The sequence below is a fragment of the Telopea speciosissima genome, chromosome 11 (genome assembly GCF_018873765.1).
Source record: "Telopea speciosissima isolate NSW1024214 ecotype Mountain lineage chromosome 11, Tspe_v1, whole genome shotgun sequence".
Taxonomy (NCBI): domain Eukaryota; kingdom Viridiplantae; phylum Streptophyta; class Magnoliopsida; order Proteales; family Proteaceae; genus Telopea; species Telopea speciosissima.
The window spans coordinates 41,491,865-41,518,201 of NC_057926.1; the positions used below are offsets into that span (position 1 = coordinate 41,491,865).

The window sequence follows — 26,337 nt, forward strand, 5'->3', positions numbered from 1 at the left end:
GTGTCATGTACCCGGTACCACAGATGGCACGATATTGTTTGCTGTGGGCTGAGGCTTGCATGATTTTAAAATGCGTCGTGTCAAGTAAGGAGGCCATAATATATATATATATGTATTCCATGGCACATCCCTAGGGAATGTGGGACAATTCCGTGGTTCTACATCCACACTTCCATTGCAGCCCATCCCTGACTCTGATACTAATGAATTGTCACAAACCCAGACCCACAGATGACACAATATTATCCATTTTGGACCAATACCTGCACGGTTTTAAAACGCATCATACCAAGTAAGGAGACCATGTAAGGGTATTATGGTAATATCCCTATATATGTTCTAATATAATCCTACTTGTATTATGGCTTAGGCTGTGAGGGGTAATCTAGTAATTAGCCCATCTAACCTAAACCCTAAGTTTTGCTATAAACACTAGCTGGAGGCAGCAGCCTGGGTATTCCAAACTTGATACACAGGGTGTAATGCTTTAAGCAACGAATGCTTAAACCCTAAATCCTAACAATCTTAAAGCATTAGTTTTTTTTTTTTTTTTTTTTTTTTCTCCTCGATTGTACGTCACGTTTCTGTTTTGTGTAATCAGCTTTGGAGAAGAATGATCTTTGGTTTTTTGCGATCGTGCGTACCTATTTGCGGAATTCAGATTCACGGTTCGGCTTCGGTGTTCGTCTTCTTCACCGTTTTGATATTTTGTGCGAATCTGTTTTTTGGTGTTCCGAATCAAGGTTCTGCCATCTAGTGTGATCGTGCGTATTGATCGACTTTGGTTTGTAGATTGTGAGTCACGGTTTTGCCCTTGACAAAAAGAAACTACAGGTTGTGTCAAATAGCTTTTGTGCAAAGCTTTGATTGATAGAAAGCTTTGATTGATTGAAAGCTTTGATTGATAGAAAACTTTGATGATTGCTTAAAAAAAAAAAGTGAAAGAGGCCAAAAAAAATCTCAGAAAGCTTTGGCAGGGAGCACTTATTCTTGAATCACCTTTGGTTGATCGTTTGACAAAAAAAAACAAGAAGAAGGCCAAAAGACGTTGACAGAAAGCTTTCTAAAAGCTTTTGGTTTTTTTTTTTTTTTAAGTTGTTCCTTATAAAAGAGTTTTTTCTGTAAATTTAAAAATTTCTAGTTTGTGAAGAGTTGCTCTCACGCTTTTTGAGAAAGAGAAATCGATCTAGTGTGCACGCCGCGAGCGCCGACACCGCTGCACCGCCACAATCCTTCCTCCGCTGCCGCTGCAACGCGAGCCCATTGTCGTTGCACCATTATCGTTTTGAGTTCTCCGTCGGGGTTTCAGTTTGGCCGTCCCGTCTCCAAAATCTAGGATTCTTCATCTCATGTGTGATTGTTCCTTGGAGTATTTTTCTTTTTCCTGGGCATATAAACAAATCACATAATAATGGAGAAACAAGCTGTTCCAATTGAGATGGTCAAATTGGAAAGCTTTAGTGGCTCTGAGTTCAGTTCTTGGAAAATGAGGGCTCAGTTTGGATTGAAGTACCTCAATATTTTCTACATTGTGATAAATAAATTTTCTGATTGCACGGATCTAACTGAAGTCCAATGGATAAGTGATGAGGACTTTTGCAAAGACTACTTATTGATCTGCCTGTCATATAGGCTGGTAGAGACCTATAGTAGATATAATACTGCAAAAGAGATTAGAAAAACCTAGAAGCCCAATTCAAGAAAGAGGAGGATCAAAGACCCATTTGGTTGATAAGTTCATGAAATTCAAGTTTCAAGAAGACAAGGAAATAACTCCTCAAGTAACAGACTTTGAGAACTTGAGAACAAAATTGAATCAAGGGAATATCTCTGTTGTTGATGCATTCTTAGTGGATGGAACTATCAAAGACCCACAACATATATGTGCATTCCATGACACATCCCCAGGTGATGTGGAATTATTCTGTGGTTTCATGGTTTTACATCCATACTTCCACTGTGGCCAATCTTTGGCTCTGATACCAATGAAGTACCACGTACCTAATCCCACAAATGGCACAATATTGTCTGCTGCGGCGTACGATTTTAAAACGTGTCGTACCAAGTAAGGAGACCACAACATATATGCGCATTCCATGATACATCCCCAGGCAATGTGGGATTATTCCGTGGTTCCATGATTCTACATATTATTAATATTTTGGTAATTTTACTAAAATTTTAAATCAAAGTTTGAACAACTTTGCTTGCTTACTTTGGATTAAATCTGATCATTGAGATATATGTGGCTGGTGTCCTTTATCACTTGGACTAACCCATAGTCCTTTATCATATGGACTAACCAACTCTCTCTTTCTCCTTTGGAAAAGACCCCCGTGACTCCTGTGTCCAACCCTGTGATTGGTGTATGCTGTTAGTTTACTGAAAGCTGGCAGTATGCCCAACCTCCTCCCAAATTATATATAGGTTCATGTTTTGCACTTCAGAAATTCAACAAATCCCTTGTTTTTCCTACACGACCTTCATATTTTAAATAATGAAAAACAAACAAAAAAATGTTGACTAAAGAAACTCACCTTAGTCTGGGCTAGTTTTTTAGGAATCAATGTATATTTGGAACTGCAAAATGTTTGCTTTGTCCGCGCCATCTACAATTGCAAGATCACTCTCCTAAATCACATTCTCAACCATCCATTTATATCTCTTAATTGGAAATATGATTTCTTTAAAACAAAATAAAATTTTCAAGGATATTTATCTATATTGTTCATAAAATTAAAAAAACCACTCGTCATGAGAAATTTCATAATCGTGATATCCAAAATTTGAGCATTAGTATAAAACCCAAGAAAAAAAAAAACTAAATGGTATAAAATGCAATATAAAATAATTTCTTAAAGCATAGTGAAGAAATATAACAAGAGTATATTAAGTACATTGCAATATAAGCAAAATGAAAGAATAATAACATTCAAAAATCATAATAATGACACTAACCCTAGATTACATTTTGATGGATTTCAAGTATAAAAAAAGAATGGATTATAACTTATTTCATTGAAAATCATAATATCGATATCTTCAAGTATAGTATGAAACAATTTCCATCAAAATAATTGAATAAAATAACGACAGTTACTTTGTCTTCACCAAGCCACAAAATTGAAACCAGAAAACAAAGAAGCAAAAAAGAGAAAAATTGAGCCCACTAGTATATATTAATGGCGCTCCTTGAAAGAGAATCCTAAAAGGCTCATCTAGGATTGAACAATTAATGTGAATCCATTATATCTATATTTGGGACTAGTTCTACGGACAAAATCTTGGTCATGAATCACATCAGATGCTAGTTTAGGAACCACTGAGCTGGCGCATGTACCCACAATATATAAATAATAGAAAAGAGCTATCCGTAGGAGAACTTGACCCTTGTGCACATGAGGGCCAATGGTAGCGGGCGTAGAAGCATCAACAGGGCGGACATTTTTGCCTTTTATGGGGCGATGCAATCATTTCGCCCCCTCTGTGTCTAGGCACATGGGCCATGCTTCTCCATAAAAACCATTTTTCCCATAAAGAATTCACCTTTATCTATGTTCCTCTTTTTTGAGTTAAAATATTGTCCATTTAAGAATTACTAAAATAAGTATTCAATCATCAACCAGATGACTCTGATACCATATAGCTTAGATACCATATTTCAACACTTCCTTTACGTGTAGTTTTGATATATACATGGATATACATCTTAAGGAAGACAACAAATGGGCCTGACTCTGATACCATATATTAAATAAATTAGCTAACTCACAAAATACCATTTGGGAGATTGTCCAAGGGTATTTTAAAATACATCTAAGGTCCTAAATAACTAATGTGGGTATATCATAACAAAAACTAGCTAACCCTAGATCGGACTTTAATGGGGTTTCGAGTATGAAGGAAAAGATTGGGTCTTTCTGCACTTAAAATCAAAAGATTGAAAATTTCAAGTATAATATGAAAAAGTTTTCATCAAAATAATTGAATAAAATAATGACAGGTACCTTGTCCTGTCCAAGTTGCAAAACCTAAACCAGAAAATAAAAGAATAAAAAAGAGCAAAATAGACATTTGTATTAAAGACCTCTACTAATGCGATAAAATATACCATACAAACTAAGTTAGTTATCCTCTATTCTTTTTCCTCTTCTCACCCCCTATTGTAATCTTTGGAGAAGGAGGCGGCATTTTTTCTTGGTAATTGAGTCTTTTTTTAAAATTTTTAACTTAGTCAGATTTGTTTACCCAAAAAAAATATGTCAGATTTGAATGCCAACTATGTCCGAAGGTTGAAATAGGGGGTGAGAAGAGGTAAATGCACTCCCCCTTCTCCAAAGAAACATTTCCCCTAAAAAATATTTGGTATATTTTATCGCATTAGTAGAGGTAAATGTACTCCCCCTTCTTCAGTTACCTTGTCCTTTTTAATTTACTATGTCATGGTTTTTATAGTTTTAGTGCATATAAAGACAAAAATGCCTCCCCCTTCTCCAAAGATTACAATAGGGGGAGAGAAGAGGTAAATGTTAATCAATGCTCTTTCCAATCCCCCCCCCCCCCCCCATTTTTTAGTGCATTAGCCAGGGTCAATCAATGCTAGTCTGACCTGGCAAACAAGGAATAAGAGTTCTATTCATATAAGACTCTTTCCAATCCTTAACAAACAAAGAAATAACAATAGTTTAATAAAATAAAATTACTCTAATTAAACCTACAATTTGGGCTGAACCGTAGGCCAAGGGGGATGACTAAGACAAGCCCAAATTTTACAACTAATTGGGGGGGGGAGAAGGGGTGTCTTTTTGACACAATATGCAATCCAGGAGAGTCGATCCCTTGACCTGTTAAGGGGCATGCACTCAACTTGCAATGCTTCCAACCAACCGAGCTAGCAGTTGTTTGCATGCAAGCCATTATTTGGTTTTGAATTTTTACCTCTCGAATGTCCAATTGACTAATTAATTGTTCATAACAGAATCTTATTTTCTTTAACAAATAAGCCAATAGCTTTTGACATTTTCCCAAGATTTTCCGTGGACCTTCTATGCAATCCCAAATGTAAAGTAAGCCTCTGTTTCTTATAGGTGAAATTCAATATTTATTACTCATATGTACATCGAGATATAGTTTGGCCGGGCAGAGCTGGGCTATTAGGCTAGGGCTGGGTAGGACCTAAATTTTTTGGATCTATGTTGGGTCATGCTGTTTGGTTTAAATTTAGGACTAGGTTGATCACGCTACAAGCTAGACCAGCTCAACCTTAATATCTCTAAACAAGCGTCTAGGCCAATAGAAGAGCACGCTTGATTATCAATCTAGGGGTAAAGGCGTCATTTCATGGTGTCCTGTGAGAGAGCGTAAGAAACACCACCAAATAAGGATCTTTTTTCTTTAAATAATATAATGCGTGTAATACACTTTATGCCAGGCCCACCCGTGGCCGCACCGGCCGTCCATTGCAACCAATGCTAGACTGGGATTTCATTAATAAATAAAAAAAAAAAATGGAATTTAGGTGAAGTGGAGAACAGATCATCAATTCTTTTCAAGTAACAGCTGTTGGATTCTTCCAATAGGCCAATACCAATGGTGGCGCTGCTCTAAAGTAGGTGTTGAAGTGGTAGATTGCCTCCCCACGAGTACTTGTTTTATTCCTTTTGCCCCAGAGGAATCCACGTCAACCCTCTGGTAGTCCAATTGTAGGACTGCCAATCAATTTGTTTGGACCGGTTTCGGTTCAATTTTATCAGTTATGGTTTGACAATAAATGAGTCCAAAACAAATCTAATAAAGGTTTACCGATTTGGTTTATTTTGATTTCATATCAGTTTCTTTTATCGGTTTAGGTTCAAAGCATTTATATCTGTATCACTGTCATATTGAAAATATATACTTTCATCCAAATGTGAAGGAACTGACAATCAATTAAGGATAACCTGCTCGTCTTTGTCACATGCTAGCTAGATCTTCTATATATGCTAACTTCAACTGATATGCCCTTAGGCACAGTCATACATAACATAGAAATCACACTCATAAAGGGTGGACAATTAACTAAAGTAGTGAGTGTTGTAGCGCAACCGATTGCAAAAGAAGATAAATTGGCCGCTTTGGTATCAGTTTCTTATTCGGTTATGTCGGTTTAGATTTGATTTGGGTCCAATTTTTCAAGGTCGGTTCGATTTCTTATCAATATCGGTGCAATCTAATATGGATTCGGTGTCATAAAACCCCAATTCAAAACCGGATTTGGTTTGGACCGGTTTGTTGGTTCGGGCTAGGGTTTGACTTCCCTACCCAATTGGATCCCAGAGACATCTACACTCCTATAAATAATGCCGCACTCACTCACCCTCTCACTCTCTTTACTCTCATTCATGTCACTTCATTTGCTTTGAAGCCAACAACAAACAATGGTGTCTCCATCCAATCTCACAACTTCTACTGCATTTCTCCTATATTTAGCTATTCTCCTAAATTTAGTGAGTGCCCACAACTTTACAGAACTCTTCCAATGTAACTGGGCACCAGATCACTTTGTGGATGAAGGAGACCAAATTAAGCTTAGACTTGATACAGCTTCTGGTGCTTATAAACACCCTCTCTTGTGTTTGTTTCTACATGTGTTTGTTTGTTTGATTTAATTGATATTTTGATGATTTTTTTTTTATTTAGGATCTGGGTTTGGGTCCAAAAGAAAGTATCTATTTGGTAAAGCAAGTGTTCAGATTAAGTTAGTAGAAGGTGATTCTGCTGGAACAGTGACAGCTTTTTATGTAAGCTAACTTTTTTGTTCGAGTCATAGTTATTTATTTTTTATTTTTTTGAGAATGTGATTCTAAAATATAAATGTGATATACAGATGTCGTCTGACGGGCCTAACCATGATGAGTTAGACTTGGAGTTTCTTGGAAATCTTTCCGGTGAACCGTACTTGATTCAGACGAATGTGTACGTTAATGGTACCGGAAATCAGGAGCAGAGGCATACACTATGGTTTGATCCAACAATGGATTTTCATACATACACTTTGCTATGGAATCACTACTATATCATGTAAGTAATTATCTATAGCTCCCATTGGAACTACTTCAAGGTTTTTGATCACAACTAATAACAAAACCTAAGGAAGGAAAAAGAGGCCGAGTGGGTTGGTATAATTGAACTGGCCGGTCTAACCATTAAGCCATGTGAACCATGGACTAATTACCCTGTGAACAATATTTTAAACGTTGAGGGACTTCAAATTAGGAGTATATTGACAACTGGTTGGGTTAAATCTGGTCTGCTTGTATGGTTTGGTTTGGTTTGGTTTAGGTGACATAGATTATGTCTTGTGGACTTATCGTTTAGTCAAGTTACTTTGGTAGGAACATTTAATTGAATTAGTTTGCTTGGAAACTATGTTACCGTTTAACTTAAAAGCTCGAACTATTAAGTAAAGGCAACGTAAAATGTATACATATGTCAAGATTTTGCCCCAACCTTATAGTCCAACCGGATCATCCTTGAACAAAAGCTTATAAAATACTATTTATGATCCCAATCTACTTGTGGCAAATATTTTATTATTGATAAGCAAAAGGTTTCGTGCATAGTCGTACACAAAACCATTGAATGGATACAAAATGGTCCTCATCAAAATACCAAAACCACTCCTATTTACAAATTGTCGATGAGATAGTTAGTTCTTCTCGTGCACAAATCCCTTCCCCTTATTGATATTAGTACTTCAGCTCTATCGTTTCTTCCTTCATAAAAATTTAGGGGAAAAAACTACATGTGTAGCCATTGTATAAATTCTTTTATACTCTCTGACATATTACATAATAATAGTGGGACTTACACTGACACTCTCTCTCTTAGTCTGATAACGTAGGTTCAGATGAATTATACCATTCTCCAACCCCTCGTTGGTATAACATGCATGTAAATCCCTTCTTACATTGTCCTTGTAGGAAACCCTTCCCAAAAAATTTGTTATCATTTTTTCCATTTTGGTAGTCCCCTACTGTCCTTTGTTCTCACATTCACAAATGGGACAGAATTTCCACCATACATGAGGGGCATAGCGGTCATTCCAATCTCTATTGTGCGTAGGCATGGCCCCTGCGTCCCAGAAGACATTCTCCCATATATTATATAGAAGTCCATACCCTTCCAACAAACTTGACAAAAAGAATAAACTTTTCGTAGGGATGCCTTTTTCTATTATTGACTGATTATTCCCTTACCCATGTTTAATTACACTAAAATTGTCAGCCTTCAACTGATAGGCATGAAAAGGAGACATTACTCAAAAGCCACTATCCATACAAATCGCATAAACATTTTTTCCCCTTTTTTAAAAATGTGGTGTAGGGTTTGACAGAAAGTCAGCAAATACCCTTTATTAGCCACATAACTAATTTGCAATATTCATGCTTTCGGCAAACTTTTGTGAAGTTCTAATTTTCTTGAATGTCACAGATGAAGAAGATAAAAACCGACCAGCAACCTAGTTTAAACCAAGATCCACACTACTTGATATGAATTTGTAAACTAATGTTGTAAATCTCAAAAGTCTCAACTTGAAGGCACATAGAGTGGAGTTTGTCTAAGTGACTCACAAGTCCACCATTGGATGGGTCACTGAAATAACAACCAAAATCATTAATGTTATTAAAAAAATTAAAAAAATTAAAAAAATGTTGTTATAATAAAAAAATAAATAAAAGTAAGCAGAAAATATATATAATACTTTGAGAGAAAGATAATAATGACATTGCTCCACTTAATCTTTAAATAAAAAAAAGGGTGTAGTCAGTGCACGAGGCTCCCGCCATTGCGGGGTTTGGGGAGGATCATAATGTATGCAATCTTACCCTTATTTTTGCAAAAAGACTGTTTCCTGGCTTGAATAGGAATAACCTTTAACTTAATCATAATTAACAATTTGAGTTAAAATAGGCCTTTGAAAATGGAGTCTCTATGTTTGAACTCATCCACTTATTCTTCAATTCTTATTCTTGTTGGTTTTCTTAGTTTTCACCCCCTTTCTTGGCCGGCCAACAATGAAATATAATGTCGTCTTCTATTTTTTTTTGGAATTAGTCCTTATATTTAGGTTGTGTTTGGTATGCATTCTAGGTCAATTTCGCATTCTCAGACGATAAAAACAATTCTTTTTTAGGGAAGCATTTTTCTGTATGGGAGTGTGGCTTACGCCAGCACTCCCATGAGTCTATCTCTCTCCTCCTTAAAACAAGGTGGCAGAGGTGTCTTTTCACATGGGGAGGAGAGAGATAGACTCATGGGAGTGATGGGGTAGGCCACACTCCCGGACAGAGATCTTTTTCCCTATTTTTGATCACCCGAGAATGAAAAATTGACTTAGAATGCATTCCAATAATGCATACCAAGCGCATCCTTAAGGCTTAGTTAATAGAACATTTGGAAAGCAAATCTTTCCTTTGAAAATTAATTTTGGACTCAATAGGTAAGGCAATCTTAATAGTTATTAATAAAAATATACTGGAATTATATTATAACTTGCACTAAAGAAGGAAATAATACATCCATTATTTACTATTTAGTCAAAACATTCTAATTAACCATGTATAGAAGAATATGTACAAAGGGAAATTTGACAATGAAGCCACATATAATACTTGTCAAAATGAAATGGAGATATTCGTGAGTCAACTCACCTCGACTGAATTGGCGAGTATTCAATCCAACTCGGCCGAGTTGCAAATCAACTTAGATGGGTGGTTTAGTCTATGAAATGCGATGTAGTCAGAAGTATGGGGGACTAGATGTCGTTCTAGCACTAACACACCTCGAATCCACATGTTTAAGAAAACCCTAATTCAAATAAGGAAGAAGAGCAAAAGATGTGTTGATTTATAAAATTCATGTTAACCTAATGAAATCCCAAAACTACCTTTATATATGTAGTTGGAATATTATGAAACCCTAAATCGCGAACAAAACTTTGAAGGCTTGGTACACCCTTTAAACGTGCGAATGTTCTCCCAATCTCCAAAGACTCAATTCTTGGATTGCCGAAGTATCGTAGAGCACTGGGCTACAGTTTCTGAATTGATATTATGGCTCATGTAACTCCATCAATGTCAAAAGTTATAGCATTTGAAAATTACATTGAAAAATTAATATTTTCGACCTGATTGGGTGTACTTTTGCTGATCTTATCTTTACAGGTTTCTTGTTGATGGAGTTCCTCTTCGGGTCTTTGCCAACAAGGAAGAAGCAACTTCTTTATTGTACCCCAAAAACCAAGCCATGGGAATTTATGGTTCATTATGGAATGCCGATGACTGGGCTACTCAAGGAGGGATGGTGAAGACAAACTGGAGCCATTCACCTTTCGTTTCAACTTTCCAATCTTTTAAGGTAAGATGCTTGCGAATTTTCACCGGAAAACGGAAATGTGATCGGAAAATGTAGTAAAGTGAGTCAGTACCGTTGGGATAAATCAGCCATGAATGGATTGAGTAAGCACAAAGAAGAGCAACTTAGATGGGTTCGTGAAAATCACTTGGTACATGACTACTGTGAGGATACAGTGAGGTTCCCTGAACCACCAAAAGAATGTTTGAATTAGATAAAGTATTTTAATCAAGGTTCCTTTTGCTTTTTTTCTTTTGTCTGAAAGGGTATTTTATTAAAAATAGGACAAAGTTTTCCTCCCCTCATAGAGGATGCAGGTTCACTCGCTATCCTAGGGTTCACAAACCCCTGTTGGGTTTTTGTATGTTCCAAAATACCTTTGATACCCATTCCTAACCTCTCTCACTCCTCGGTGAATAGAATCCCATTCACCATGGGTGGAGGGAAAATCAGTCCAAAAAGAAAATAGGGTAAATTACATATCACCCGCTGGTTTTTGAAAAAACTCAAATCACCCCCTCTACAGTAACGATGTTAGTCAACTGTTAGTTATTGATGTGAAAGAACTATTTTACCCTTGTACCAAAACATTAGAATTAAATTTACAATACTACCCTTCTTTCATCTGCAACTTTGGTCAAGGGTAGTTTAGGGATTTAAATTTATTTAACTGGCTGTCATCATCACTTAACAACATAAAACTATTAGTAGAGACTAATTTGTCATATTGGGGTCTAAACTAGGGGGTGATTGAGTTTTTCAAAAAACCAGAGGATGATCTGAGTTTCGTTTGAAAACCAGGGGGATGAGGTATAATTTACCCAAAAATATATTATGAAGCAAGGTCACCATTCACAAGGAAGTCAAACACAACATGAAGAAAAAAAAAAAAAAAAAAAAAAACTAATGCTATAGTTTAAATCATATATGTTCACAGTCAGCTTTTAAAATCCATAGATTTTTCAGGTATTCTACTATGCATTTCATGTACCATCTCCACCTCGTGGATGCATAATTTAAATGCTTGTGTAACCAGTAAATTTGGAGTAAGAGTATAACTTCACTTATCTGGTTTCCGATGACCTCACTGAAATTGAAGTTTGTTGAAAGACTGTTGAATTCGTCACATTCTTCACCACAGTCACAAAATTCGAACAAGGTTAGAAAATATCGGTGGGACTGAGTCGTGCCACCGGTCACTCTTCGTAAGATCCTAGTTGTCCCCCCTTACTGGTGCAATCGGGTTGGTGTGAACTGGTCTCCCAAGATAAAACATCCCCCTATAAGCCTGTTAGTCCACGTGCACTCGTTGACTATCCCTCCTCCCCTGTTAGAGAACATTTTCCCAAAAATTATAGTGAAACAATCCACTTTACTCACCATATAGTGCTACAAATGACTATACTTCATAAATAATAAGGAAAATATAGGAAAATTTATGTTTTCGATTACATGTTGGCCAGCTCTAGTAAATTTACTTAAACGGGCGAAAAAAGTGCAGGACTTTAAATTGGTGGGGATCAATTAAGCCTGGCCAAAACCAACCGAGCGTGATGGATTGAAACCCCTACGTACTTTTAACATATTATAAATTTTGATTTTCTTTGGGATTCCAATTGATTACTTTCAAACAAAGAGATTCATTCAATCACCACACCATTTGAATTGAAATCTTTTCTATAATATTTGTAACTTTTCAACCACATGAACTGATGATTTGACAAGTTGATTATTGGACAAATTAAAACTCTCATGCCATGAGTTTTCTCTTAATCTCAACGCATGGAGTTTATCATCAAGTGACATGAAATTTTGACCATTGATCTATGACATGGAAAATTACATTAGGCATAATTGTAGGTGTCCTGGGTAAAGGAGCACTGGAACTTAGCTCGGTCCTCCCTACTATCAAAATCACATATATGCCCCTTATTATGGAAGCAGAAAGATAAACATAGAGAGGCGTTGGAGTCCGTCATTGACCAGACAACATTCTTTTTTCCCACAGCTTCCTCTTTCTTCCCCTCACCAGAACCAATAATCTCCTCTATGCTAAACTCCCGCCTTTCTATGCTTCCCAAACTACCCTTCCTCACTCTTCCATATAACACATAAGTCCTAGTCTCCTCTCCAACAGTAATTGAAGTTGGGAGCTTATCAACATCAAGGGCAATTTCGTCATAAACCACCGCTTCCTCCCAACCATCTTTGCTCTTCAGGAACCATGCCTTCTTTTTAGACATCACCACCACAACGCCGTCATTTCTAACAGCAATTCGGTCAGCCGCTGTCAAATCCTCTGTCAACCTCACCACCCTCACAGTTCCATCGTCAGCATTGACCTTAAACAATTTTCCGGTGTTTGTTTGAACCACCAATAGGAAGCTCTTGCTGACGTAAGCAATCCCATTGAGGCCACTAAGGCTGTAGGGTTGCCTAGTGTACATGTGTTGAGATGAGAAGATTGCTGACATAGATAAGACAGATGGTTTTCCGGTTGGTTCAACTTTCCAGATGAAGTTGCCAACAGGGTTGGTGACGTAAGCATTGCCGGCATGGTCAACGGCGACATCAATAGCTATTGGCCGGTGACCGGAAACCATGGAGTTAGTGAGGGGTGTGAGGAAGAGGAGGTCACCGGAGGTCAGGTCGTAGGCGGCAAGAGCATTGAAGGGGGGTCGCGGTTCAAAGGCATGGAGAATGATGAGAAGACGGTTGGTATTGGAGTCGACGGTGACGCCAAGAATGTTAACCATCGGAGGGAGGGAATGGATGGAGAACAAGGTTTCGACAATACCGCCGTCGGAGATGGCTTTGAGGGAGTGGTGGTTGAGTGAGGCAACGACGAAGTGTTGGGAGGTTGGGTTCCAAGCGAAGCCTATTGGGAAGAGATTTGGTGATTGGAAATTGATGATGTGGGTAGAAATAACTGTGGGACTCATCACCATGAAGAGAAAGAAGAAAATGGATATTTGGGCTTCAAGGGAAGAAGGATACATGTTTCCTATATCCTTTCAATCTCTTCCTAATGTTTAGGGGAGGCTGAGAGAGTGTCTGTGTGTGGACAATGTGGATGAGACCATGGTAGTATATATATACGGGCGGGTCAAATAGTAGAACAAAATATTATTTTCATTTTTTATTTTTAATAAAAAAAATTTCAATAGTCAACATTTTACTTTTTTTGATAGGTCCACTAAAATCAGGTATTCCCATGCACTGTTTTAAGTATGTACCTGGTTGATACGGATTGGCTAATACAATATAAACAAATATTTTTTAGGGAACATGTTTCTTGTGGGGGAGCATGGCCTTTGTGCGTGCGAGGGTCAATGTAAGTGTGCAAAAGCATATGGTAGGCAGTCATTTTCGCCTTTCATGGAGGGATAGGGTTGTCATTTCAATATTTCACCTTTTCTGTGTGTAACATTGGGTGCTAGACTTCCCCATAGGAAACATTTCTCTTTTTTTTTTTTTTAATATTAAAAAACGATGTTTAGATTATATTTTTTATTCTGTATCGATTTGATACAGTCAAAAAGTATCCCTTGCGATGAATACCGATGCCGATACATGAATTAAATGCATTTTCTTATCAGATTTCTGAAGTGTTGGCCATTTAACATATATGCTTGTGTATTTAATTATCCTTTTGCTTTTTTTTCTTCTATCTGAAATGGTTTTTGATATTAACGAACAAAAAAAGAAAAAAAAAAAAAAGAAGAAATGGTATTTGTTTAAAAATATTATGAAGCAAGGTCACCCCATTCACAAGGAAGTCACTCAACTACTCCCAATATGTTTTTTTGGGTAAGACAACTGCTCCCGTTATAATTACTTCATGTACTATACCTTATACTCCTTATATTGTTTAATTTAACAGTTAGCTTTTAAAATCCATAGATTTTCAGGAATTCCACAATGCATTCCATTTCAGATCCCATCATCTTCACCTCTTGGATGCTTATTTTAAATGCTTGTATAACCAGTAAATTTGGTGTAAGAGTATAACTTCACTTATCTGGTAGGAGATATCGGTGGGGTTGAGTCGTGCCACCAGTCACTCTTCATAAGACCTTACTTCTTTTTTAGTGGTACAACCGGGTTGGTGTGAACTGGTTTCCCAAAATCAAATAGTCCCCTATAAGCTTGTTAGTCCACGTGCACTCGCTGACTAGCCCCTGTTCCCGTCAGGATACTTTGAGATTGTGCTCAAACTTAGAAATGAAAGAAGAACAAAAAATGGAAGAACATGGTCGAAACTTAAAGTTGCAGAGCCTAAGTACTGTGAGAGGAGAGTGAAATAGGTTTAAAAGTACTAATTGGGCTATATAAACGGTCGGTTATCAGCTGGTCATAGCATTTAGTCGTCCCGATCAGTCAACCATTGAGCCACTACCTTGCACCAGAACTGCCCAATTATTAATCAGTCAGTGCTTGAGCCTGACACATTTAGTAATCGAGCCAATCTCTGGCTTCAATAGATCAATTTAGATCAAACCTACCAGTGCGGGCCAACCTTTGACAGCCGTTAAATAGTTTTTGTAATTAACTTTTATAGGATTAATTGTACCAAATTCCTCCTTTTCCTCTCTTGACTCCAACTTCACCTCCCCTTCCCGGCACCCCGACCACGTCATGTCCATTTGGTCGTTCTAGTTTATCGCTTTTCAATTCTTGCATGTTCTTTTTCACAACCTGAAGTTGGGTTTCCTGGAGGGGATGATAGAATAATTCATGCGGAAGATTCATGGAGATCAATGAGCATACACATAAATTACGGAGGTGTGAATGACGTACCTGGATTCATGGTTTGAAGCCGACAACTTTCTTTGCGATCCCTGTCGCACACGAATGTTGGTCTGGTCTCCCCTCGTCCACTTGTCTTTAGGTTTTCTAAGGTTAGACATTTAATGGGCCAGTGACAACTATTTATAGTGGTGATGGTAGGGACCAATCCTGCATAGAAACTAGGGTTTCATTCCTATTAAGGAAACAATACTTTAGGTCCACACATAGCAACTGGACTCATACCATTAAGGTAGCTCCAATCAACACAACTAAACCGGTTTTGTTAAAATAAAGTGGGACTATGCCAGCCCACCTTATGAAAATCTTACAATCTCCCACTTGGGCTGCATATGTCACAAGTTTTGATTTTGAAAACCCTTTAAAATCACTCTCCGGTTTAGACAAACTGATTGTGGCCACAAAAGATAGTGTTGAATGGAGTACACCTTAAAACTAATGCCTTGGTCTGAATGAAACTACAAACACCCAACAGTGCAGATCATCACATCTAAAGAGACATGGGACCTAACACATCAAAGTGCTTATGGCCTCACCGACTTGGGCTGTACAGTATGAGAGTGTGGTATGGAAAATGCATGATATAATGATCAACATGTCAATTTTCAAATTGATCCAGGCTCGGAAGCAGAATGAGCCGCATGAATCTCAGAAAGCTTTGGCAGAGAGCATTTATTCTTGAATCACCTTTGGTTGATCATTTGAAAAAAAAAAAAAAAAAGAAGAAGAAGGCCAAAAGACGTTGGCAGAAAGCTTTCTAAAAGCTTTTGGTTTAAAAAAAAAAAAAACCAAAAAGCTATTCCTTGTCAAGGAGCTTTTTCTGTAAAATTTTCTGGTTTGTGAAGAGTTGCTCTCACGTACGCTTCTTGAAAAAGAGAAATCGGTCTAGTGTGCACGCTGCGAGCGCCGATGTCGATGCACCATCGCGATCCTTCCTCTGCCGTCGCTACAATGCGAGCCCGTTGTCGTTGCACCATCCACCAGGGTTTTAGTTTGGTCGTCCCGTCTCCTAAATCCAGGGTTCTCCATCTCAGGTGTGATTGTTCCTTGGAGTATTTTCTTTCATTTGAATTTTTCTTTTTCCTAGGCATATAAACAAATCACATAATAATGGAGAAACAAGCTGTTCCAATTGAGATGGTCAAATTGGAAAGCTTTAGTGACTCTGAGTTTAGTTCTTGGAAAAGGAGGACTCAGTTTGGACTGAGTACTTCAATATTTTCTACACTATGATATATAAATTTTCTGATTGCACGGGCCTAACTGAAGCCCAATAGATAAGTGATGAGGACTTTTGCAAAGACTACCCATTGAACTGCCAGAGTTTCAAGAAGACGAGGAAATAACTCCTCAAGTAACAAACTTTGAGAACTTGAGAAAAAATTGAACCAAGAGAATATCCCTGTTGTTGATGTATTCTTAGTGGGTGGAACTATCAAAGACCCACAACATATATACGCATTCCATAGCACATCCCCAGGCGATGTGGAACTATTCTATGGTTTTGTTGTTTTACATCTATGCTTCTACTACGACCCATCTTTGGCTCTGATACCAATGAAGTGCCATGTACCTAGTCCCACAGATGGCACAATATTGTCTGTTGTGGCGTACAATTTTAAAACGTATCATACCAAGTAAGGAGACTATAACATATATTCACATTCCATGACACATCCCCAGGCGATGTGGGATTATTCCGTGGTTCCATGATTCTACATATTATTAATATTTTGGTAATTTTACTAAAATTTTAAATTAGAGTTTGAACAACTTTGCTTGCTTACTTTGGATTAAATCTGATCATTGAGATATATGTGGCTCGTATCCTCTATCACTTAGACTAACCCATAGTCCTTTATCATATGGACTAACCAACTCTCTCTTCCTCCTTTGGAAAAGACCCCCTTGACTCCTGTGTCCAACCCTGTGATTGGTGTATGCCGTTAGTTTACTGAAAGCTAGCAGTATGCCCAACCTCCTCCTAAATCATATAAATAGGTTCATTTTTTGCACTTTAGAAATTCAACAAATCCCTTGTTTTTCCTACACGACCTTCATATTTTAAATAATGAAAAACAAACAAAAAAATGTTGAGTAAAGAAACTCATCTTAATGTTGGCTAGTTTTTTAGGAATCAACGCATATTTGGAACTGTAAAATGTTTGCTTTGTCCGCGTCATCTACAATTGCAAGATCACTCTCCAAAATCACATTCTCAACCATCCATTTATATCTCTTAATTGGAAATATAATTTTTTTTAAACAAAATAAAACTTTCAATGATATTATCTATATTATTCATAAAATTTAAAAAAAAATCACTTGTCATGAGAAATTTCATAACCCTGATATCCAAAATTTGAGCATTAGCATAAAACCCGGGAAGAAAAAACTAAATGGTATAAAATGCAATATAAAATAATTTCTTAAGGCATAGTGAAGAAATATAACAAGAGTATATTAAGTACATTGCAATATAAGCAACATGAAAGAATAATAACATTCAAAATCATAACAATAACCCTAACCCTAGATTGTATTTTGATGGATTTCAAGTATAAAAAAAGAATAGGTTATAACTTATTCACTGTAAATCAAAATATCGATATCTTCAAGTATAGTATGAAAAATTTTCCATCAAAATAATTGAATAAAATAACGATAGTTACTTTGTCTTCACCAAGCCACAAAATCAAAACCAGAAAACAAAGGAACAAAAGAGAGAAAAATTGAGTTTTGTATTAAATAAAAATTGAGCCCACTAGTATATATTAACAGCACTCCTCGAAAGAGAATCCTAAAACGCTCATCTAGGATTGAACAATTAATGTGAGTCCACTATGTCAATATTTGGGACAATTTCTACGGACAAAATCTTGATCATGAATCACGTCAGATGCTAGTTTAGGAACCACTGAGCTAGCACATGCACCCACAATAAATAAATAATAAGAAAGAGCTATCTGTAGGAGAGCATGACCCCTGTGCACATGAGGGGTCAATGGTACCGGGCGTAGAAGCATCAACTGGGCCGACATTTTTGCCTTTTATGGGGCGATGCAGTCATTTTGCCCCCTCTGTGTCTAGGCACATGGGCCATGCTTCTCCATAAAAACCATTTTTCCCATAAAGAATTCACCTTTATCTATGCTCTTCTTTTTTGAGTTAAAATATTACCCATTTGAGAATTACTAAAATAAGTGCTCAATCACCAATCATATGACTCTGATACCATATAGCTTAGATACCACATTTAAATACTCTCCTCACGTGTAGCTTCGATATATACATAAATATACATCTTAAGGAAGACAACAAATGGGCCTGACTCTGATACCATATATTAAATAAACTAGCTAACTCACAAAATACCATTTGGGAGTTTAACCATAACCTTAAAGTATTAGGTGGAGATTGTCCAAGGGTATTTTAAAATACATCTAAGGTCCTAAATAACTAATGTGGGTATATCATAACAAAAATAGCTAACCCTAGACCAGACTTTGATGGGGTTTCGAGTAGGAAAAGATTGGGTCTTTCTACAATTAAAATCAAAAGACTGAAAATTTCAAGTATAATACGAAAAATTTTCCATCAAAATAATTAAATAAAATAACGACAGTTACCTTGTCCTTTTCAAGTTGCAAAACCTAAACCAGAAAATAGAGGAATAAAAAAGAGCAAAATAGACCTTTGTATTAAACAAAACCGAGCCCACTAGTACATATTAGCGACACTCCTTAAAAGAGAATCCTAAAATGAGCAGCTATGATCGAATAATTAATGTAGGTCTACCATGTCTATATTTATGATCCCTTTGTATGGAAAAAATCTTGATCATGTATCACTTCGAATATTCCTTTAAAGACTACTAAGCTAGCACGTCTCCAATAAATAAAGAATTCACCACTATCTATGCCTCCTCTTTTTTGAATTAAAATCTGACACAATTAAAAATTACTAAAATAAGTGCTCAATATTTACCAAGAAAAAATGTCTTCCCCTTCTCCAATGATTACAATAGGGGGTGAGAAGAGGGAAAAGAATAGAGGATAACTAGCTTAATTTGTATAGTATATTCTATCGCATTAGTAGAGGTCTACTTCAATTTTTTTGAACTTGATTGTAGATTTGGACTACGAAACATTTCAATTTGTCCTCGACATGAAGTATTTCATTAATGGGAGCACGTTCTCTGTCCGGGAGCGCATCTGGGTGCATGCTGTGCCCATACACATGGGCGGGGTTTGGGTCATTGGGGGGTCATTTCACCCACCTCCATGTGTCTTGGCGTTCCTTGTGCCCTAGTGCAGAGAACTTTATCCCTTCATTAATTCAGTATTTTACTTTAATTATTTCTTTTTGAAATATTATGAAAAGGTGCATATACCCACCCACCCCCAACAAAAGTTGGAATTAGGGGTGTAAGTTTGGTCCATTGAACTCGAGCCCGCCCTGAGCCCGGGTAGGGCCTAGGCTAAGGTTTTTAACTTTTAGGACGGGCTTGGGCTGGGATTTTTAGACTGGAGGCCTAGCTCGCCCCTGATTTTTTATAATTATGTATTAATTATTACATATTATGTTTAATGCTTTAAGCCTTTCAAATTACTTTTAAGAATGATTGATGTCGAAGATGTTTTAACCTTTTCCCCCCTATTTTTAGTACATATAAAGAAAAGATATGCATGTGGTAGGGCTCGATCCTAGTATGACTGCAGATAGAGTTGTTTGGAGGACAAAGACCCGTGTAGCCGACCCTTTGTAGGGGAATGTTCCTGGGATATTGCTTTGATTACTGCGTGGACTTCTTCCTTTACTTATTGTCTTTTTTACTTCCTTTTACTCCTCTTACTTCGTTTTACTTTTATTTCTACTATTATCATAGCCTCTATCAGATCCATGTAACCGACCCCATTTAGTTGGGATAAGGTTATGGTTGTTATTGTATAAAGGCACAAATAGAAAAAACAGAAAAAAAGGGTCAGCAAGGGTCAATCAAGGCTAGTTTGAACGGAATAAGACTCTTTTCAATCCTTAACAAACAAGGAAATAACAGTAGCTTAATAAAATAAAATTAGGGAAAATTACATGATTAGCTACTTTTGGGTTTTCATTTACAAAACTGTCCACTCTATGTTTGAGTTAACAAAAATAGACAAAAATAAATTAAGGTTTACAAAACTGGACAAAATAGTGCATCTCCCTCCCAAAATTACTTTTTTAGATATTTTTACCCCTGCCATTGCCTTCTCGCCTGGGCATCCTCCGTTCCCTGCAACCCCACCCTTATCCCTGCCACCGCCATTCTCTGCTACCCCAAACCTGCCCCTCCCTTCCCTTTCCTATGATTACTCAGGATGCCTGGACAAGAAGGCAATGGCAGGGTTAAAAATGTCTAAAAAAGTGAGGGAGGGAGAGACACTATTTTGTCCAGTTTTGTAAACCTTAACTTATTTTTGTCTATTTTTGTTAACTCAAACATAGAGTGGACAGTTTTGTAAATGAAAACCCAAAAGTAGTTAATCATGTAATTTTCCCATAAAATTACTCAAGTTAAACCCCACAATTTGGTTTGAACCGTAGTTCAGTTTTGAACAAAAATTGTAGTTCAAAATAGAAACGGCAAACCATTATTTGGTTTTGAGTTTTTGCCTCTCCAATATCCAATTGACTAATTCATTGTTTATAATGGAATCTTTTTTTTTAAACAGCCAGTAAGCCTCCGTATCTTATTGGTGAAATTGAATATTTATTACTCATATGTATATCGACCTATATTTTGGTCAGGACAGGCCGGGCCATCAGGCTAGGGCTGACTGGGACCTAAATTAAAAAAAAAAAAAAAAAAAAAAAACTCAATTCCTTTAGAGGAATTCAAATAGTCTTCCATCCTTTGGAAAAACAATTTTACACAAGCGTCTAGGCCAAGAAAGCAACACGCTTGGGTATCTATCCAGGGACAAAGGCATCATTTCACGGTGCCCTATGAAAAGGTATAGAAAATACCACCAAGTAGGGATCTTTTTCCCTTAAAGAATATAATGCCCAACCTGTAATACACTTTATACCAGGCCCACCAGCTGCCGCACCGGCCGTCCATTGCAACCAGTACTAGACCGGAATTTCATTAATTAATTAAAAAGAAAAAAAAATTGGAATTTAGCTGAAGTGGAGAACAGATCATCAATTCTTTCCAACAAACAGCTGTTGGATTCTCCCAATAGGCCAATACCAATGGTGGCGCCGCTCTAAAGTAGGTGCTGAAGTGGTAGATTGCCTCCCCACAAATATTTATTCTATTCCTTTTGCCCTAGAGGAATCCACGTCACCCTCTGGTAGTCCAAATGTGAAGGAACTGACAACCAATTAAGGATAATCTGCTCGTCTTTGTCACATGTTAGCCAGATCTTCTATATACGCTAACTTCAACTGATATGCCCTTAGGCATAGCCATACATAATATAGAAATCACACTCATAAAGGGTGGACAATTAACTAAAGTAGCGAGTGTTGTAGGGAAATCGATTGCAAAAGAAGATAAATTGGCCGCTTTGGTATCAGTTTCTTTTTCGTTATGTTGGTTTAGACTCAATTTTGGTCCAATTTTTCAAGGTTAGTTCGATTTCTTATCGGTTTCGGTGTGATCTAATATGGATTCGGTGTCATAAAACCCCAATTCAAAACCGGATTTGGTTTGAACCGGTTTGTCGGTTCGGGCTAGGGTTTGACTTCCCTATCCAATTGGATCTGGAGACATCTACCCTCCTATAAATAATGCCGCACTCACTCACCCTCTCATTCATGTCACTTCATTTGCTTTGAAGCCAACAACAAACAATGGTGTGTCCATCCAATCTCACAACTGCTACTGCATTTCTCCTATATTTAGCTATTCTCCTAAATTTAGTGAGTGCCCATAATTTTAGTGAACTCTTTCAATGTAACTGGGCACCAGATCACTTTGTGGATGAAGGAGACCAAATTAAGCTTACACTTGATACAGCTTCAGGTGCTTATAAACTCCTCCTCCTGTGTTTGTTTGTTTGATTTAACTGATATTTTGATAATTTTTTCTGATTTAGGATCTGGGTTTGGGTCCAAAAGAAAGTACCTATTTGGTAAAGCAAGTGTTCAGATTAAGTTAGTAGAAGGTGATTCTGCCGGAACAGTGACAGCTTTTTATGTAAGCTAACTTTTTTGTTCGAGTCACAATTATCTTTGTGTTTTTTTTTTTTTTTTTTTCGAGAATGTGATTCCAAAATATAAATGTGATATACAGATGTCGTCTGACGGGCCTAACCATGATGAGTTAGACTTCGAGTTTCTTGGAAATCTTTCGAGTGAACCGTACTTGGTCCAGACGAATGTGTACGTTAATGGTACCGGAAATCGGGAGCAGAGGCATACACTATGGTTTGATCCAACAATAGATTTTCATACATACACTTTGCTATGGAATCACTACTATATCATGTAAGTAATTATCTATAGCTCCCATTGGAACTACTTCAAGGTTTTTGATCATAACTAATAACAAAACCTAAGGAAGGAAAAAGAGGCCGAGTGGGTTGGTATAATTGAACTGGCCGGTCTAACCATTAAGCCATGTGAACCATGGACTAATTACCCTGTGAACAATATTTTAAATTTTGAGGGACTTCAAAATAGGAATATATTGACAACTGGTTGGGTTAAATCTGGTCTGCTTGTATGGTTTGGTTTGGTTTGGTTTAGGTGACATAGATTATGTCTTGTGGACTTATCGTTTAGTCAAGTTACTTTGGCAGGAACATTTAATTGAATTAGTTGGTTTGGAAACTATGTTACCGTTTAACTTAAAAGCTCGAACTATTAGGTAAAGGCAACGTAAAATGTATACATATGTCAAGATTTTGCCCCAACCTTATAGTCCAACCGGATCATCCTTGAACAAAAGCTTAGAAAATACTATTTATGATCCCAATCTACTTGTGGCAAATATTTTATTATTGATAAGCAAAAGGTTTCGTGCACAGCTGTACAGTCACACATAAAACCATTTGGATAGATACAATGGTCCGCATCAAAATACCAAAACCACCCTTAGTTACAAATCGTCAATGAGATAGTTCTTCCCGTGCACAAATCATTTCTCCTTATTGATATTAGTACTTCAGCTCTATCGTTTCTTCTTTCATAAAAATTTAGGGGAAAAAAATTAACACATGCGTAGCTATTGTATAGATTGTTTTATACCCTCATACATATTACATAATAATAGTGAGACTTACACTGACATTCTCTCTCTTAGTTTGATAACATAGGTTCAAATGAATGATACTATTCTCTAACTCATTGATGTAACATGCATGCAAATTCCTTCTTACACTGCCCTAATAGAAAACCCTCCCCAAAAAATTTGTTTTCATTTCTTTCATTTTGGGAGTCCACTACTGCCCTTTGTTCTCACTTCTTTGTTCTCACTTCTCACATTCACTTTCCTTATCACCATTACACTATATATATATATATATATATATATATATATATATATATATATAGAAGTCCATACCCTTCCAACTTACTTGACAAAAAGAATAAACTTTTGAAATGGATACCTTTTTCTTATATTGATTGATTATTCCCTTACCCATCCTTATACTAAAATTGTCAGCTTTCAACTGATACGCTTGAAAAGGAGACATTAATCAAAAGCCACTATCCATACAAATCGAATAAACATCCCCTCCCACCCCCACCCCCACTTTTTATTTTATTTTAAATGTGTAGGGTTTGACAGAAAGTCAGCTAGTACCCTTTATTAGCCACATAACTAATTTGCAATATTCATGCTTTCGGCAAACTTTTGTGAAGTTCCAATTTTCTTGAATGTCACAGATGAAGAAGATATGAACCGACCAGCAACCTAGTTTAAACCAAGATCCACACTACTTAAAATAAATTTGTAAACTAATTTTGTAAATCTCAAAAGTCCCAACTTGAAGGCACATAGAGTGGAGTTGTCTTAGTGACTCACAATGCCACCATTTGATGAGTCACTAAAATAACAACCAAAATCATTAGGTCATTAAATAAATTATAAAAATTATAAAAATTATAAAAATGTTGTTATAATAAAAAAAAATTAAAGTAAGATGGTTATAATAAAAACTTAAAAAATGAAGCAGAAAATATTTATAATACTTTGAGAAAAAGATAATACTGACGTTGTTCAACCTAATCTTTAAATATAAAAAAAGGGTATAGCCAGTGCACAAGGCTCCCGCGCCATTGTAGGGTTTGGGGAGGATCATAATATACACAACCTTACCCTTGTTTTTACAAAGAGGCTGTTTCCTGACTTGAATCCGAACAAACTTTAACTTAATCTTATTTAACAATTTGAGTTAAATAGGCCTTTGAAAATGGAGTCTCTATGTTTGAACTCATCCACTTATTCTTCAATTCTTATTCTTGTTGTTTTTTTTTTAGTTTTCACCCCCTTTCTTGGGCGGCCAACAATAAAATATAATGTGTTCTTCTATTTTATCTTTTGGAATTAGTCCTTATATTTAGGTTGTGTTTGGTATGCATTCTAGGTCAATTTCGCATTTTCAGACGATAAAAACAATTATATTTTATGACCCGAGAATGGAGAATTGACTTAGAATACATTCCAAGAATACATACCAAACGCATCCTTCAGGCTTAGTTAATAAAACATTTGGAAAGTAAGAATTTTTCCTTTGGAAATTAATTTGGACTCAATAGGTAAGGTAATCTTAATAGTTATTAATAAAAATATACTGGAATTAGATTATAACTTTCACTAAAGAGGAAAATAATTCATCCATTATTTAATATTTAGTCAAATATTCTAATTAACCATCTATCGAAGAATATGTACAAAAGGAAATCTGACAACGAAGCCACATATACTACCTGTCAAAATGAAATGGAGATATTCGCGAGTCAACTCACCTCGACTGAATTGGCGAGTTACTCAATCCAACTCGGCCGAGTTACGAATCAACTTAGATGGGTGGTTTAGTCTATGAGATGTGATGCAGGCAGAAGTATGGGGGACTAGATGTCGTTCTAGGATCTAGCACTAACAAACCTCGAATCCACATGTTTAAGAAAACCCTAATTCAAACAAGGAAGACGAGCAAAAGATGTGTTGATTCATAAAATTCAATTTAACCTAATGAAATCTCAAAACTACCTTTATTTAGGTAGTTGGAATATTAGGAAACCCTAAATCGCGAACAAAACTTTGAAGATCTGGTACACCCTTTTAAACGTGCGAATATTCTCCCAATCTCCAAAGATTCAATTCTTGGACTGCCAAAGTATCATGGAGCACTGAGCTGCAGTTTCTGAATTGATATTATGGCTCACGTAATTCCATCAATGTCAAAAGTTATAGCCTTTAAAAATTACATTGAAAAATTAATATTTTCGACCTGATTGGGTGGACTTTTGCTGATCTTATCTTTACAGGTTTCTTGTTGATGGGGTTCCTCTTCGGGTCTTTGCCAACAAGGAAGAAGCAACTTCTGTATTGTACCCCAAAAACCAAGCCATGGGAATTTATGGTTCTTTATGGAATGCCGATGACTGGGCTACTCAAGGAGGGATGGTGAAGACAAACTGGAGCTATTCACCTTTCGTTTCAACTTTCCAATCTTTTAAGGTAGATGCTTGCGAATTTTCACCGGAAAACGGAACTGTGATCGGAAAATGTAGTAAAGTGAGTCAGTATCGTTGGGATAAATCAGCCATGAATGGGTTGAGTAAGCACAAAGAAGAGCAACTTAGAAGGGTTCGTGAAAATCACTTGGTATATGACTACTGTGAGGATACAGTGAGGTTCCCTGAACCACCAAAAGAATGTTTGAATTAGATAAAGTATTTTAATCAAGGTTCCTTTTGCTTTTTTTCTTTTGTCTGAAAGGGCATTTTATTAAAAATAGGATAAAGTTTTCCTCCACTCATAGTGGATGGTTCACTCGCTATCTTAGGGTTCACAAACCCCTCTAGGGTTTTTGTATATTCCAAAATACCCTTAATACCCATTCCTGTTCTCTCTCACCCCTCGGTGAATAGAATCCCAGTCACCATGGATGGAGGGAAAATCAGTCCAAAAAA

At 36.8% G+C, this 26,337-nt stretch overlaps 2 protein-coding genes and 1 pseudogene across 2 annotated transcripts; 2 read left to right on the forward strand and 1 right to left on the reverse strand.

Moving 5' to 3' along the window:
• Window positions 1–6,377: 6,377 nt before the first annotated feature.
• LOC122646427 lies at window positions 6,378–10,646 on the forward strand (annotated as a pseudogene).
• A 1,593-nt stretch (window positions 10,647–12,239) lies between these two features.
• Window positions 12,240–12,998, reverse strand: LOC122645108. The gene has a single exon (XM_043838454.1). It carries the CDS (start codon window positions 12,996–12,998, stop codon window positions 12,240–12,242), a length of 759 nt encoding a protein of 252 aa, XP_043694389.1.
• Window positions 12,999–22,003: 9,005 nt separating this feature from the next.
• On the forward strand, window positions 22,004–26,128 carry LOC122646388 (xyloglucan endotransglucosylase/hydrolase protein 9-like). The gene is made up of 4 exons (XM_043839936.1): window positions 22,004–22,216; window positions 22,290–22,390; window positions 22,487–22,680; window positions 25,690–26,128. Exons 1-4 carry the CDS (start codon window positions 22,045–22,047, stop codon window positions 26,090–26,092), a joined length of 870 nt encoding a protein of 289 aa, XP_043695871.1. The 5' UTR covers window positions 22,004–22,044; the 3' UTR covers window positions 26,093–26,128.
• Window positions 26,129–26,337: the final 209 nt, after the last annotated feature.

Excerpts from the sequence above, each read along its gene's own strand:
- LOC122645108 (XM_043838454.1), bottom strand. The coding sequence starts at position 12,998 with ATGGTTTCCGGTCACCGGCCAATAGCTATTGATGTCGCCGTTGACCAT.
- LOC122646388 (XM_043839936.1), top strand. The coding sequence starts at position 22,045 with ATGGTGTGTCCATCCAATCTCACAACTGCTACTGCATTTCTCCTATAT. Across the intron at positions 22,391-22,486 it reads GAACAGTGACAGCTTTTTAT|ATGTCGTCTGACGGGCCTAA; the intron begins GTAAGCTAACTT and ends TGTGATATACAG. Across the intron at positions 22,681-25,689 it reads TGGAATCACTACTATATCAT|GTTTCTTGTTGATGGGGTTC; the intron begins GTAAGTAATTAT and ends TTATCTTTACAG.